The 17279-nt window shown below is 29.5% G+C and overlaps 2 protein-coding genes across 5 annotated transcripts in view; one reads left to right on the top strand and one right to left on the bottom strand.

The window, feature by feature from the left end:
• Positions 1-626: 626 nt before the first annotated feature.
• Positions 627-2840, bottom strand: LOC120351809. The gene is made up of 3 exons (XM_039430203.1): positions 2581-2840; positions 1509-1685; positions 627-1013 (listed from the first exon to the last, which is right to left on the bottom strand). The coding sequence occupies exons 1-3, from the start codon at positions 2707-2709 to the stop codon at positions 810-812; spliced, it is 510 nt and encodes a 169-aa protein (XP_039286137.1). The 5' UTR covers positions 2710-2840; the 3' UTR covers positions 627-809.
• A 2648-nt stretch (positions 2841-5488) lies between these two features.
• LOC111052632 (autophagy-related protein 13 homolog) overlaps positions 5489-17279 on the top strand; it is a 101562-nt gene continuing 89771 nt past the window's right edge. The window contains exon 1 of one of the 4 annotated variants that reach the window (XM_022339378.2): positions 5489-5640. The gene's annotated coding sequence lies outside the window, so the exon portion shown is untranslated. The remainder of the gene's footprint in view (positions 5641-17279) is intronic. The other 3 variants (XM_039430201.1, XM_022339372.2, XM_022339399.2) reach the window with 3 other exon arrangements.

Raw genomic sequence — 17279 nt, 5'->3', positions numbered from 1 at the left:
ATGTTGTAATATTTTGATTGTTTGTAGAAGAAATATCTCAAAAGTGTTTGCCAAATTTGTTAGTTTGAAAGTAAAATTATTGTAGGACTATTTAAATTGTCTTAGAATAAGTATTCTTGTGTATTGAGTCATTTTTTTCTAAAAGATAATTATTGCTCTGTTGCATATCCATACTTTTTTCACTGTTAAAATTAAGCTTGAATTTAAAAAAAACACTTTTGGAGTGAAATGCATTTACTTTTGTAGTGGCGATTGTTTATTAGACCTGTTGTTGGTCATCATCAGACTGTGGGAATTTTGTAGATCGTCACTACAAAAGTAAGTGCATTTCACTCCAAAAGTGTTTTTTTCAAATTCAAGTTTGATAATTATTGGTTGACAATTTTGATTGTTTGTAGCTGAAGCTTTAAGCTCTTGAAAATGTTTATCGAGTTATCATTTTGATAGAAGTAATTGTAGCCTTCTTGTAATTTTGAGAACTACCATTGAAAAGTCATTGCAATACATTATTGATGTCATTTTTGTAAGATAAATGTTATTCTATACCTAGTAGGTTAGTATAGGTGCTTTATTTATCTTTATTTAAACGAAATACACAGATGGAATAAACTTGAAAATGTGTTGAAGTTTAATATTTTTTGAAATATATTATTTTTGACTACATATAGGTATACAGTATTATAATTTTACCTCAACAGTTTTGCTTTTCAGTTACTGGTGCTATTCAGTCAATACCTACAAAAATATGCAGCAACATTTATTTATTCTTAATTTTTACAAATACAATATTAAATTCAAGTTCATCGTAATTATTTGCACATGGGATCAATCATCAGTCGTTTCTCAACTACTGCCATTTCTAATTCGGGCTGTAAATTCACTTTACACCTATTGTAAAAAGACCTCTTCATCTCTGCGGATTTTCCATGGAATGTTAATGCTAATTCTTCTAGTCTGGGTGTTCTATGGCCATAAATAGATGATGTTCTTACCGGCACAACTCTCTTTCTTTCCTGCAGTAAAAATAATACGATACAACAATAGAATAATGCAAAATAAGTATTAGGAAAAAATAAATTATATTACTGTACCAGGACCTCTTATCCTATAATTTAATACTATATACCGATGTACCATATATTATAGCAGTTGATCCTGATACTGCCTTTTATGTAGTTGAACTTTCAATAAAACGCTATAAGCGCTTGTTGACTTGAAAAACTTAAAACATTTCAAATTCTAATCCAGTCTGGAAAGCATGACAACAAAATTACAATAAATATTTTAGAATTATCACCAGTCAGCATCAATCAAAAGCAGTTGTTTTTCCCTCCACAATCTATATTTTTCTAGACAAAATCAACTGAAATTGATTACGCTGGATACGGTACTCTGGAATTTTAAACTTTATTTTCATGTTATCAAATTCCAAACACAATAAATGAGGCAATTTTTTGTAGGGTACGTTCGGATGTAATTATTGTGTATAGATGTAAGTTACACCTTACCTCTTCATGAATACTATTCTGAAACCTGGTCGGTCGAAACCGATCACATCTTTGAGACTTTTTATCAAAATCCAAATTTGGATGATAGAAATGATCGTAGAGAGGTCTATTGACTATATCGTCTTTCCTGGAATGCTCGCCAAAGTACTCTATCTCAATGCTTTTTGTTCTAAGAGCCTGTAATCAACATGGGTTTTTAAAAATAAATTATAATTAAATTCTATTTATCGCTCTGGTTGTGGAAAAATTACAATCAGAAGAGCTTATTATTTTAAAAAGAAAGCTCATCTCAACATTTGTGAAAAAACATTTACAAATAGATTCAACTTTATCATGAATAATAATTCAAATTCTTTTTTTTTGTCTACCTCTGTATATACTGTACATTGGGAAATATCAGGTGAGGTGGAAATATACATTTTATAAATTTGTGTAATGAAATTTTGTCCAACTATTCCTGACTATGAATGTGGATGCCTGCAACTGATTTACTTTTATCTACATAATAAGAAATATTGAAATAATTCTCTGATATAGGTACTGAACAACATGAATTGCAATGTTTCTTCTCGCTTCAATAGAGTTGATTGCATTGTCAAGCTTATTTGAACTATCTATGACAGTATAGATAAAGAAGCCCAAATATTTGGATTCATACGGTAATTTTCCTAAGAGATTAAAGTCAAACATATCAGTATTTTATAAGAAAGTATTTAATGTGATTGAATAAATAAATTTAAAAAAAAATAATCTCTTAGTTATTATAGATCACCAAGGTGGAAAAAATTATGTAAAATCATTCTATGAATAAAAAATTCTTATGACTGATCCCTATGATTATCATCATATTTCTTTGGAGGTGGACCAATAGTATAGACATAGACCAATGTACCTAGAATACAATGTATTCTAGATACCTTTGTATAGACCAAGGTAGACAAATATTACCAGTACCTTGAATACATTCTAGGTACGCTACATATTATTGGATATTACGTTTTTTATACTACGGTACCTCTGATAATATTATGTTATTCGCTCACCAGAAAAACAAACAAATCCAATCACTCACCTGATCCATTAAAAGCCTACTATTTTCAGTAATATTGAACATTTTTATTAAATATCCCTGAGTCTGTGCAGGAGAGAATTCCGGATTATATTTTTTCTTATTTGAGTCTGCGCCTTTTAATCCAGCCATCACTGAATATTTTTTTCCAAGATACAGTATACTTTACAATTTGGAATTACTTATCCAATTTGACTCTTTCAACTTTATATTATAAACTTAAATATTTGTTTGTTTTGATTCCATGTGTATTGGCATGACACAACTATTTATGATTTTACAGTCTTGACGTCATCATTGAATAATATTTTTTCACAATATCACGCAAGAAAAATTATTATTGTTAAATGGAGAAATGATTATTTTTCATATTGGAGAGGAGCTACATACATAATAAAATTATATATATATACTTATATATTATAAAATTATGAGAAAAGGCTGCTTTTTCATGTGATTGATATTAATAATTAAGTTTTTAAATTATTGTATAATACAAGATTAAAAGATTAATTTTATATTATTATACTGTGTCATTGACTATTACTGTATTGAGAATTCAATTGAACTACTGTACAGATAGGGTTGCCACCTTTTTTTAAGAGAAATAAAGTACATTGGTAATCACAGGCCTAAAAAATATAGTGCATTAGGTTTAAATAAAGTACATGTCATTTCTACCTGTATATTCAAAAAATATAGTTCTTTGTGGCATTCTTATATACTCACAAGAATACACATATTGACATGAATATCACTGATTACTATTAGAATCCATTATAATTATTCTATTAATAATGAATAATGATAGAATAATTCGATTTATCCAAATAAGAACATGATAGCTTGGAAAGTTATTGATTACATACTGGTATGATGAAAATAATCATAAATCATTAAAAAGATAAATTTATTTCATTTCTTACAAAGCACATGCTCATACAGAAAAATTGTTTTATATAAAATGAAAAAACATAATTATAATTTGTTTTATTTAATCCAAAAAGTTTTAGTGTTGGTCATCTAAATTCAAAATGTAAGTTTTACGCCTTGAAAAAATGCATAATATTGTTACTCTTCAACAATTTAATCAACTCTAGACTATTGCAAAATAATTTGAGGTACCGTACACAAGATTAAGAAATTCAATGCAAAAAAATTTCACCTTTCTGGCCAAAAATATGTGTAGCTACTCCTCAAAATACAATTTTTAATGATTCATTCAAAAATAAAGTATCCTTTATTTATATGAAATATTTTAAAAGAACGACCGCTTTCAGCTTATTTTAGCCATTTTCAAATTCAAATGAATAAATAAATAAAAAGGTATTGACTAATTTATGTAGCCTACATATAAGACTATCCTCCATATTATATTTTATTTCTTGGTTTGCATTATTTTATCAAAAATGGTATTATCTAAATAGAATTGAATGATATTTATTGCTGGTTTATTACTATTAAATTTTGCTGTAGTGTGCTGTGATATAAAATATTCTTTTACATCAATTTAATTTACTGCTTTTGCTTCCAACGTTTAAAATCTTCATATTAGCATTCATATCAATATTTATATATTTATTTTATTTATTTATTTATTTATCACATTGTGTACAAATACTTAACATGAGGAAAGGCACAACAGGCTCATGCCCAAAACTGTCCCATTTCCAATTTATACTTTACTGTCCAAATCAAAAGGTTGGTTATGTCACTTTCACTTTTCAAAATACAATTTACGCTCTTCAATACTCAGATAAGCAAGCAAATTTTAAATCAAATAAATACTATAAGAGTCTAGAATCAAAAAATCTAGAAATTATTCAAAAAGTCTAAATTTTGAATAATGAAACTTTAATAAATTTTCAGTGTTGTGAAGATGATGTTGTGGTAAATATACATGTTGAATGAAAACAAAAATATACTTATGGTTTTCTTCTATCAAGTGCTCCACAAGGCTGATTAATGAGTAGTATTTTTTTTTTTTATTTTACAGCTTCAATGTGCTCCTGGAGAAAATAAATTAAGGGTGCATCATGTTTTTGATAACTTTTATAAGTAGCCCATGCAAATATAGTAATTTTGAATGGATATTCAAAATACAATACATGAGTATAATTTAATACAAAATGAGTTTGATAATGAATTTTTAATTTAATAAAAAATCAATTAGTTATTCTTGAAAATAAATTTCTTATTGCTTTTGGCCATCATTAATAAATAATTGTTACTGGTGAAGTGTTGCAAAGCATCTTTGCAATCAACATTCAAATTGAAATAAATCATTAGTTCATTATTTCTTATGAGATTCAAAGATGCTTTACTCCTCTCATCTCTCCACTTATTATTCATCACCGAAAAAACCCTTTCCACAAATGCTGAAGTGGCAGGGATAGAGAGTAAATATGAAACCACTTTATACAAATTCTTGAACTCATCAGAATCACATGCAGTGAAAAAATGTAGCCAATATTTAGTTTAAATCTGACAGTCTCCGCTACTCTACTATCCTAAAATGTTTTGATTTCCTCGTACTTTATTAAGCAAAATAAAGTATTTTTGCGTACTTTTTGTTGCTTACAATGTATAAAGTACAAGACCTCCAAATAAAGTACATTACTTTATTATATAGTACGGGTAGCAACCCATGTACAGAGGCCAATTGAGTTGCGCTTAGTTTGAACATAAACCTAATAATATATTATTGTACAAAATGCGTTTATATTTCAGCAAAACAAGTAATGTAGTTGAATAGTGTGAATTACTGCAATAAACATATAATTAATTACTAAAACAAAACCGCATTGCATCATATTCAAGTACCTACTGAATAATATTTTTAGCGGATAATATTACACTTATTTGTGTTTATTTTGTTAATTTGAACTATTTTGAAAAAAGCGCCAAATTTACCAGTCTACTTTTCAGCCAATCACAACTAATGGCACTGGTGCATTCTGGTCTTTGGTCTCCTTTCGGTTTTCGTTTCGTACGTTGTGAAAATGGCGGACGGTGTGTCGAGTTTTATTTTACATCTCAAAAACATTTTTTACTCAGAATTAGGTAAGTTTGTTTATTAAATACCTACTATGTTTCATAGGCTTGATTATCTTATTGTTGCTAAGTATTTCTTTATAATAGTCTGATAACATTATGTTCTGTCAAATCGTTGGGTGGGGCGAAACGTCCAGAACACGTGTTTTGAAAATTTGTCTGCAGTTTTTAAGACCCAAGTCTTTTACATTACAATAAATTCAACTGTTTTGTATAAATTCATGTAGTTATCGATATATTTTTTAGTTCTTATAAGACGTTTCAACGTTTGAGCTTTTGCCTATTCTAAATAAAGTCTGGTGTTGTCTATCGTCTAACCTAAGTTTGAGTAGCCTATGGAATCAAATCAAATCTTTTCTTAGAATTATTCCTAGTTTTGGAATAAATGTATTGTGTTGCTTCCTTATCTAAATATTTTCCATTAAACGACTCTTTACGATTGATTTTTTGACTCATAGGCTACTACTTATTTTAATAAATAGCTTAGCACAATTTTCATGATCTCATAATGTAGCTATTGACGTATATCAGTTGTGTACCATCGTTTTTCAATATTGTATGATTGTATTATCTCGTTATCATACCTTGAATTCAAATTTTATAATTATTTGAATATTCAAGTTATATAATCTGGACTGATCAAAAAACCAGGATCATACAGTATTCAAAACAAACAGTAGAAAATTCATTGAAAGTTTGATTATTAACTCTCTGTAGCTCTGGGGCTACTGATATTGAGTTTCCTTGATACAGAGAGCTCATCTGAACGTATAAAAAAACATATAGGTATAGCTAGATAAGACAACTAAGAACCTAACATATCTTCATAATAATTTTAGACAGCCGTCTTCCTTCTGAGTAAGTTACTAAAATAATATACCATAAAATATGATTTGGAATAAGATAATAACTATAAAAAGTTATGTTATGTTTTTGCTATATGGTATTTATTTTTATAAACACTTGTGACATGAAGTGTAGATAATGTTCCTAAAACCTGTATGATTCTCAATGTTTTTGCATGCCATAAATATATCAATTTAACATTTTAATGTATGGTATTTTGAAATTGGTTCAATCTTACTTCATACTTTTCTCCTTAGTCGTGACCAGATATCTAGATTGACTGGGTCTAGACGTGGTCTTGACTTGGTCCTTGTCATAGGGGTGGACTGTAGACATAATAGGCCTAATAATTATGAGTCAAGTCAATAATGAACACTTATCTACGTTATTTAACTTGGTCAAACTTATAAAACGTATTAAAAATGTCTCAAACTGCAGTAACCGATAAAGGTTGCCAATTTTAGTTAGTAAAGGATTAGACCTGCCATAATAATCATGACAAATACTGTTATCAGGATTGGACTTTGATCATTGTCATTGCAATTCTGAGAGAAATTTCTACCAAGGTGGTTTCAGTTTATGGTTTACTTGAATTATTATTATTTCCTTGAATTATTCAATTCAATCTTTTTCAACTGCTTTTTTTAAACCATTATCTTCATAACAATACTAAATACTCTGCATATTAAAGAACACACATTATTATATCATTAATTGTTAGCCTATTGTTCACAGTTATCTTTTTCATTCTTATCTGCTAATTTTTTCTCAATGTGATAAAAATTTCAATTGCAGCATTCAGAAATCAGTTCCTCGTTTGCCTTGGAGACTGCTGACTCTACAATGTAGACATTTGCTGTGATTTTAGATCAATCACACTTAAATCAATCTTAGTTTGTTATACTTGGTTATTATAGGGCGCCGGACTCTCCTTTTCACTTGTATTTCATAACCTTCAGGCCTCCCGGATACTTACTCCTCTATAACGATTACAAGCCGCCACTGCTTGAGCGGTGAGGAAAATACAAACGATACAAACTAATTGGCTTTGAGAAATTCTAATGAGGACTCATTCTTTTCTACAGTAGAGTATAGGGGTTGTATTTAAGAACAATTCTTGAGATCTTAGATAGTTCTGCGTTCTCAGTCAAGACGCTTTGTTCGCCCATCAATCAATCACAGGAACCTATCTTAACAATTCTATCTATAACAAAGCTACTAAAATTGTACTGAAGAGTTTTACTAAGAACGTTTTAAAATCGTATGTTAAAAGACAAGTACAAGAGTTGAGTATAAATATAAGCTGATCTTTTATAAATGTTCTAGTTTGGTTCTTCTTATTTTTCTTGATGACTACTTTAATCTAGTAATTATTGTGTAAGGTGAAACCAACACGGAATTACATAGGAATGCATGTAAAGTCAACGTATGCTGTTCACTTATCGTGGATAATTATAAATGCATTAATGCTCTGCTATGAAATGTCATTAATTCTTTCAAAATGTCTGAACATTTCAAAGGTCAGTTATTAATAGCGAGTTGAATGACTTGAAAATGGGTGTTGCATGTACTCCACTACCATATTATACTCTATCACATGACAGATTATTCGCACACAATAGAGTGAGTGTTGTCAGGCTGAGTTGCTTTTTGTACCCATGTATAACCATAAAAATATCTTCTATTACAATTCTTATACTGTAATGATAATTAATTATCGTTTGTACTGTTTAAAACATCATGTACAGAGATGAAACATTGAGATGATAATAATAGAGAATTCAGACCTCAACAAATTTATTTATGGCGTATGATACTCGTCATGGCGTTCTTGAATATTATTAGCTCGTTAGTTTATTTTGCTTTAAGCTATTTATAATATTGATATATGCTTTTCATAATTCTTTATTAATCCCAGTAGAGACCTAATTGAAAGTGATAAATGGTATTGATGTAGGCTATTTGTCATTTACTAAATTAATATTCAAGACTTGAAAAATAAGAATGGACTGTCATGTAATGTTGTCATTAACAATTAAAAGAAAAAAAAATCCAGTAGTCCGGAAAACTATCCTCAACTACTTTTAGATATACAATATTAACGAACGATTAAATACTCTGAAGTTTTCTTTCTCTCGTACAGATAATCTATTTTACTACGGTTCTCAATGTATCATTGATATTTTATCTAATGATGGAAGAATTAACAGATGAACATATTATTATATGTTTGACTACTTACCGTTACCGGTAGACCGGTACATATGCACCCGTAGTCAAGAGTTTTCAATTTATTTTCATAACTTTCATCCCACTAATCTATCTTAAATGATTTTCTTCAATTAATAATCTTGAAACAGCTAAAACTACCTAGTTGAAGTTACTTCTCCTAAAGTTATAATAATTCTGTTTTGAGTGCATAATAATTTTCTTGAATAATTGTAGTTCATGTCCTTGAGTTTTCACAAGCTCATTGCAAACAATGATATGATGAGCTGCAGTAAGTGTATGTTGGTTGGGTACTTTGTGTTATTTGTTACCTTTTAGTCGGCTTAGCTCCATGATTTCCCATGTGTTTCATTATACAAACAGTAATTGTTTGGGAAAATGCGTTTTTTGTCATTGTGAATAATTTATTGTTGTTTCGTGAGTGGGTTTGTTCAAGGATTCATTCACCTTTTTGTTCACTGGCAAATTGTTATGATTTTTGGCGGGAATTGAATAGTTTTTGTTCTAAAATTCTCTCATAAGTGAAGAAAAGTGTCGTCATTGTGATTTCCATTGATGTCTAGTTTTGTGACTATGTTAAAAAATATGGCGTGATTTAGAACTAATTTTATGCTTGTGTTATAAAATATTGTCAATATTGATCAAGGCCAGTTTTTCCGCTGCCATTGTCCTTGAAAGTAAGCTCATCCTGGTGACATAAGAAGTTGTATCTAGTTCCTTGTGTATTTTAGCGCTTCTTGATGACATAAGAAGTGGCACTTCCTTGTACTATTACAAACTCAGGCTCGGTTAAATTTTAATCGTGATTAATTTCACAAGAACCAATCAGAGAAGGCTTTCTCGAAAAATAGGCTTCTCTGTTTGGTTCTCATGAAATTAATCACGATTACATTTTAACCGGCTTTTGTGCAACCGGCACTGAGAATAATATACTATAGGCTAATTGAAGAGTAATGTTTCATACTATTGATGGGTATTTTTACTGCTGTTGTTTGAGTGAAATCGTTTATCTAATACAAATTCTATCTATTGTTAACATCCAGAAAATAAATTCTAGTATGAGATGATGGAAAAAATTTAACCTCTGTTTTATTATTTGTATTTGATCTACGTATCTATTACATTTCGGGGTCGAAATTTCAAATTTATGCCCTGTGAAATTGTTGGATCTATTGTAATACACATACAGTAGAACAATGTAAATTATTGTAATAGCATGATTAACTGTTCTTGGCCTGTCTACTTTCAAATCAGAACTCATTAAACATTGTTTGATTATACTTATTTCCCTTTTGAAAAAGTGAATTATTGTTATTACTAAAAAATGTTTTCTTGGCCAATCTACTTTCCAATCAAAGTTGATTACTTGATAGCCTTCATTCTCTTTTTTGACTTTTAATTTATCACTCACAATAATAATTTTGATAACTATGGTAAATTTGGTAATTAACGAGCTACCTACAAAAATTCTGATGAAGTGATTCAAACAATGAAGCTTATCTATTGATTTATTTCCACTTGAATTACTAACCAATTTTTTAGTAAAAAATTACAGATATATAATATATGACGTCATTAGTTAATGTAGTATTTAAAAAATATATAATTGACCAATTGACGTTGATTTCATTATTTTTATCTTATCAGTTGAATTGTCCTTAGTTTCTTTGGGGTCAAACTTTGAGTTGGGTCAATTATGTTTAATAAAGCTATCTAAGGTTGTGAATGCCAATATAATTAATAATAGCTGACATTTTGATATTTATATTCCTTGGAAAATTTCCAATTCATTTCTATATTTGATAAGAAAATCTAGCATTTTTTATGATCAATTAATATTTACTAACGTTAAACTGGTTATACATAGTATTAATAATCTGATTTGCATTCCTGGATTTTAGATGGTATTTTATTGATTTTTGATTTGTTTGTATTTAGTTGATTGAACAATCGTCATTTCTGTTATCAAAAGAGTTCTGAATTGAAATTTATCCAGTTTATTGTCAGTTAATCTAGAAACATTTCAATCAGTCTATTTTCAACATAATAATCTGCTAATAAGGGTTTTTTAATGGACTAGATAATAACTATAAGGTTTATCTCATGGAAGGTTTTATCTTCTTTGATTTCATCCTATGTGGGAATAATCCAATAAAAAGAAGGCTTATATCATTATAAATTGAGGTTACATTTAATTAAATTCAATTGTGATTGTTATCGTGTAGAATTAATGATCAACTCGACCCTTAAGGATCCGAAAGGATTATTCTTCTTTACTCTATTATTTCTTTCACAAATACAATAATGCTCTTCGATTACTTCACCTAAGAACTACTTTTGTGTTGCTTCTTGATTATTTTGTATTTATGAATCGTATGGTATTCTGTATTGTACTGGAAATCTGCATATTATTAGTTACCGCGGTCACGTGTTTCGAAAGACGTTGTCAAACGTGATTACTTGAAGGAATTAGACGACATTGCATTAAAATTGATGAGCTTTAGTAAGCTTCTTGAACTTTTGCCACTTTCGAGATAATTTCTGACAATTTTCAGAACACTCAGTTCACTCACTATTAGCGTAGTTCAAGTTCGTATATAATTATAATTTGTATTGTTAAAAAAAAGATTTCAATTTTTTTTGAAACAGAAAATGGTTTTATTTGTCGTCATTTTAATTTAACTTGGGAGTTGGAGATTTGAGTAGATTTCCTTGGATGTGTCCTTAGATTCTGCTATCTCAGTATTTATTCTGTATGTTTCAATGCATCTGAGAAAAATAATTTGTTGAATTCTATTACCATAATAGTTTGCATCTCATGTAACTTATTTTGTCTTATTCCCATGCACCAGAACAGCAATCGCTTTTGAATTTAGCAGCTTGGTCCTGGGATCCTGTGAGTTTGTTGAAACAATGGTTACTTTTAAGATTTTTATTTTTGTTCCACAGTTAGGACCTCAAGTAATTATTGACCTCCTAAACTAATCGCAATCAGTCAACTGGTCTTGTCGAAGAATTAGTTGTCGATGATTTGGGTTGACAGTCTGCTTGTTCTGAATGTGTTCCACTGGCTTTTGACACTGCATTTATAAATAAAATCAATCAGCCGTCATCTTAATCGGTTTGAGAAGTCAAACAAGGTGAATTTCGTGCCTGGAGGGAAGTAATCAAGGAAAAGTACTACCAATCCATTTACCTATTGTTTGCAAATGTGCACATTAATACTGATAGAGGGTCACTGAACTATGCGACCATTATCAAATCAATTTCAAAACTGGCACACCAATGCATCTGAAATATTCAATTAAAAACTAGAAGGAATACAGGTAATATGGACGGACTGGTCATTGAACTGAATTTCATAATTTTTTTTATCAAAATTGTGGAATTACCTGAGAATTTGACTGATTGGTAACTCAATTTTGGACTACAGTTACAGTTTTCTTCTACTAATAGTTATAATGAAGAAGCACACAATATATCCAGAGAACATAGACATAGGTCATTGTACCCTGTCATAATGTTTGCTATCAAAGCAGTGGACATACTTTAGAATTTGACAAATTGGTGACCCAATTCTGGACAGTTATGAAAGTTTTGTAGCCTACTGCCAGCATAATTTTTAAAAGTTTGGGATATTGCTTATCTATTTGAATATTGATGTCCAGTTTGAATTAGAACCCTTCTCATGAATTCAATTATTGATAAATTTTGATTAATTTTATGAAAACTTCACTATCAGAAACTTATTACATTATGTTCTACAGATTTTTGATTGTGTACACATACCACTCATCTACACTTGCCTCCCCTTGTGTAGACTGGTAATTCGCGACTCATATTCCTTAAACCTTGACACACAAAAATCTTTCTTTGCCGGTTTGTCATTGCTTTCTATTCTGATCCGGATGTGAATGTTCATTAGCCTGTCGTGAAATATTAATTTATGTATTTGGAATTATGTATTGAATGTCAATTGAATTAGTAGGTACTTTTTGTCTCATTAGTATAGCTATAGGATTGTAATTGAAAATCATGCATGTCTGCTGCCGTTTGTTTTCTAATACTTAACTTCTATTTTAATTTTAAGATATTAACAGATTTTTTGTTGAATGGAATATTAGTTTTTAATCATTGAATAGTAATATTGAATATTTAACGATTCAGCCTCTTTGGATTGTACCATGATGATAATGAATACGGAAATAAGTTTTATGATGACACCTATTATTCATTCATTCCACAGCGTTCTAAGTACAAAAAGGGGGATTATCTTGTTTTTCCTAGGATTATTAAATTTCTATAACTCTATATTATCAAGTAGCTATTGTGACTATATTTACACATTATACCACTCATCTACACTTGTGGTAATATTTTTGAACGTTCTTTTCTCTGTTTGGGAGACATTTCATTAGTTTAGTTGATGCACATCCACAAAATTCGCAGCTCACATCAGCATTTCAAATCGATTACAATTCTGAGTGCGATGTCATTGAATTTATTCAAAAATTGTCTGTTCTAATGATAGTATAATGATGATAACGGATTCTGATGTCATGTGATGACAACAATCATTTATCCCACAGCGATCTGAATACTGTACATTGATATTAAAAAACCCAACAATTTTAAATATGAGTTTAGCAATTAATTCTGTTGGTGAGTTTCTCTTTGAGCATTGTGGCAGTTTGGTATTTGCAATCTTCAGCAGTTGTTAATAAGTTTCAGCAATGTTCTACTTTGCATTTCAAAAATAATTTTTGAGCTTTGATTATCCGTTAAATGACTTTGATTTACTAGTTTTAGTTATTTATTAATAATTTGAAGTCAATTTTATCTCAGTTTGATTTCCTTTACTATTCTTTCCTTTCCTATTTTCATAACAGAACTTTTATTTTGGTCTGTACTATGATGATAATAAAGTCTGATGTGTCTAGTGATGACACTTTATCCCACAGCGAACTGAGTACATTCAAATCTTCAATAATAGCCTTTTTATAGACCGTGAATCAAAAACCTTGTTGATACTACTGTATTTTATTTCTCTTGGGGTTATTGTTTCCGTTAGAATACTAATTTTTGTTCTATTTTTTATCAGCTTTTGGTGTTTTGATTTCTCTTGAAGAAAAAAATCATAGTAGTTTTAGTATCTATTCAACACATATTATTATTTTTCTTTGGTCTGTATCATGATGATATTGAATACTGATGTTTTCAGTGATGACACTCATATTTTATCCCACAGCGTTCTGAATACATTCCAATTATAAATATATCAGTTATACCAGTTTTATACCATATATACCAGTTATGAATGAATTATTATTATTATAATTAGAAATATATATTTTCCTTTTACCAAGATTACAAAAACCTACTACACATCTTGTTTCCCTTCATTAATTTGAGATGTTATTGATTTTAACAATTTTTTGTTTTGCTCTGGAGTAAGTTTTGGGAGCTTTGAATTTCTCTACTAAGAATTAGTTAACATCCCTACTAACTGAAGTTACCTTTTTTTGCAGTGACTATTCCTTAGTAGTTTTAATTTACATAGTAGTTTAATTATTTATATAATTTTCTTTTTCTATTGTACTATGATGATATTGAATGCTGATGAGTATTTTGATGACATTCATATTTTATCCCACAGCGTTCTGAGTACTAGATGAGTTTATAGATGAATTTTTTGGCGATTCTTATAAGATTATGATGAGTGAGTGCTTTGATCAAATTAAATCTGATACTGAAAATTCTATATCATTTGACTCAAGTCCATTTGAGTTTTAAGTAACTATAGTATTTAAATTAAATCTAAACTAATTGAATGTTGAGTTTTAAATTACATTTATTTTTCTCGTAGAACTAATACCTCACCGTCTAATCGATTCGAAATTTATCATAAAAACATTATTGCAGTTATTCATTGAAAAATTCCAATTTATTTTTCAAAATGTTTTTTTTCATTGTGCTATGATGATAGAAAATGCTGAAAGTAATTTATGATTACACCTACTTTTTATTTTATCCCACAGCGTTCTGAGTGCATTAGAATTTACCTTAGGTCGGTCAAGCAATGCTTTGAGATTTACAATTTTGCTGAAAACAATGAGATTTCTAAGATTAATGTCCATAATACTGAATAATATGAATTATCAAAACTTGAAAATCATTAGGCTACAATTTGTTCCATGATGATACAGAATTCTTATCAATTTTGTGATGACACTCAACATATTTCATCCTACAGCGATCTGAGAACAACTTTGTTCTTTTTTCAATAATAAATTTATCAATTTTTCATAAATACATTTAATTGAAAATTTCGGCTGAAATATAGAAAACATACTATTTTAACATCATGACAAAATTAATTCTTCAGAATTCCACCGAAAAACTTCATTGTATTGAACTTTCATTGTATTTTCGTAAGTTGCATGTTCATTTGAGTATTCTCATCTAATCTTCTGTTATCTGGATCTTCTCATTCATCTACACCCCAATATAAATATGAAACAAATTACGGAGTGTGAGGCTACACAGAAACACAGAAGATTGATTTCATAGTTCGTATGTGAAATCAATGTTTAGTTTCTATCAATAGATTGACTCCTCTTCACATTGATATTGTATCATTAATTCAATCTATCAATAATTCAGGTGATGAATAAAGTCCAAGAAATGGAGTGTAGAAACGGAACTGTTAAAAATTGAAAGTAGTTTCAGAAGATTGATTTCATATTTTGTGATTGATAGATTGACTTTTTAATTTAACTCGTTGATATTGTTACGTATTAATTCAAATTTCAATTCAAATCCAAATTGAGTTTATTCACAAATTCATTGATAAAAATATAACAAACAAATATATATTCACATAGACAAGTCTGTGTAGGGAAAATTTACAAGAGTGTTTTATATTATTTTATTCATGTACTGTATTTGTAATGAATTTGTGAATAAAACTCAATCTGAATTTGAATCCAATCTATCAATAATTCAGGTGATGCATAAAGTCCAAGATGGAGTGTAGAAGCTGAACTGTTAAAACTTGAAATTCGTTCATTTTGTTCTGTGATGATACAAAATTTTCATTAATTTTGTGATGACAACCAACTTATTTCATCCTACAGCGATCTGAGAACAATTTGTTATTTTTTACATTAACTATTTTATTGAGAATTTTTTATTCAGCTGCAATATCAATAAAAACATGCTTATCCTTATGTTGAAACATCATGACAATCAATTCTACAGAATTAGCTGGCTTGACAAATGATAGTTCAGAAGTATCTGAAAAAAATCATTTTTGGGTCAGGGAAATTCAAATTGTGATTCCATTGCTTTTTGTACCGTGATGATAGAAAAATGCTGATTCTCTTGATGACATTTCTCACATTCCACAGCGTTCTGAGTACAAAGTATGAATTTAAAAAATACTCCAACCTAAGGATTGTTTTATTGGTGTAGAAAGAATGAAATCCTCGTAATTCCTAATCTCGTTTGTGATTGAATAAAACATGATGTCGTAAAGTAGGGTGGTTGTACTACGAGGGTCATTTACTGTGGATGATGTATTTTCAGTTGTCAAGTCCTCAGTCACTTTGACATTTTCTATGTTACCCTAGTCGTAGTACTACGACTATTGGGAAAACTCAAACGACCTTGTCGATTTTCTTTTTCTGTTTCCAACCTTCTTCTTCTTGTTTTTCTTATAAATTTTTCATGTACTTTATCATCATCTTGCGTTCTTCCATCTTGTTCTCTCTCTGTCTCTCTTCTTTTACTTTTTTCTCTGTATAATATACTTTTTTATCATCTTCTTTCTACTTTTCCTCTTCTAACGCCCTCTTTCTCCTGTTGAATCTTCGTATTTTTCATCATTTTACTATTCCATTTTCATTTTACTCAACATAATCATATTTTTATTCGTCTTCTCTTTTTTCTCCTTCCCCCTTGCTTCTTTCTTCAATTTCCTTCTCTTTTTCCTTTCCCCCCTGCGTTTTCAATAAACCTATTTTCCAATTTCCTCCTTCTTTCCACCTCGATTTTCTCCATTGTTCGACCAAATTTAAGAATTATTTATTACCTTCCGACCTCGTTCAGTTTGAAGTACTGTAATCGGTATTGGCGTTATTAGGTTATTCGGTTATTCAATAATGCAGATTGTGACCTGGATTACTTAATATCTTGGAGAGTTGGGGTAGAAATTCATCAAGAAGGTTGGAAGAATCTTCCATTCAACTTTTTTTATTTAGATTTCGGTCTTGATGTTTCGATTTTCCAACTATTATTTAGTTTTAGTTGTTGTGCTCTTTTAACGTTTTAATAATATTTTTTAAAGCTAGCTCATAATTTGATGATTTTGAATTTTCAATTTGAAGCTCAGATTTTTCAGGCCGGACACAGCAATGTCTCCCGGCTACAGAGGCCAAAACGGTATTGACTCTTTGAATGTTTCTAATTTTTTGTTGACCTATGAATGCATATGCATATATATAAAGCTAGCTCTATACTATGATTCTGTCAGTCACGCTTGAGTAGATATTAAGTCAAGTAGAGGAATCACA

The sequence above is a fragment of the Nilaparvata lugens genome, chromosome 6 (assembly GCF_014356525.2).
Source record: "Nilaparvata lugens isolate BPH chromosome 6, ASM1435652v1, whole genome shotgun sequence".
Taxonomy (NCBI): Eukaryota; Metazoa; Arthropoda; class Insecta; order Hemiptera; family Delphacidae; genus Nilaparvata; species Nilaparvata lugens.
The sequence above is the reverse complement of the archived record's forward strand: the minus strand, read 5'-3'. Positions and strand labels throughout refer to the sequence as shown.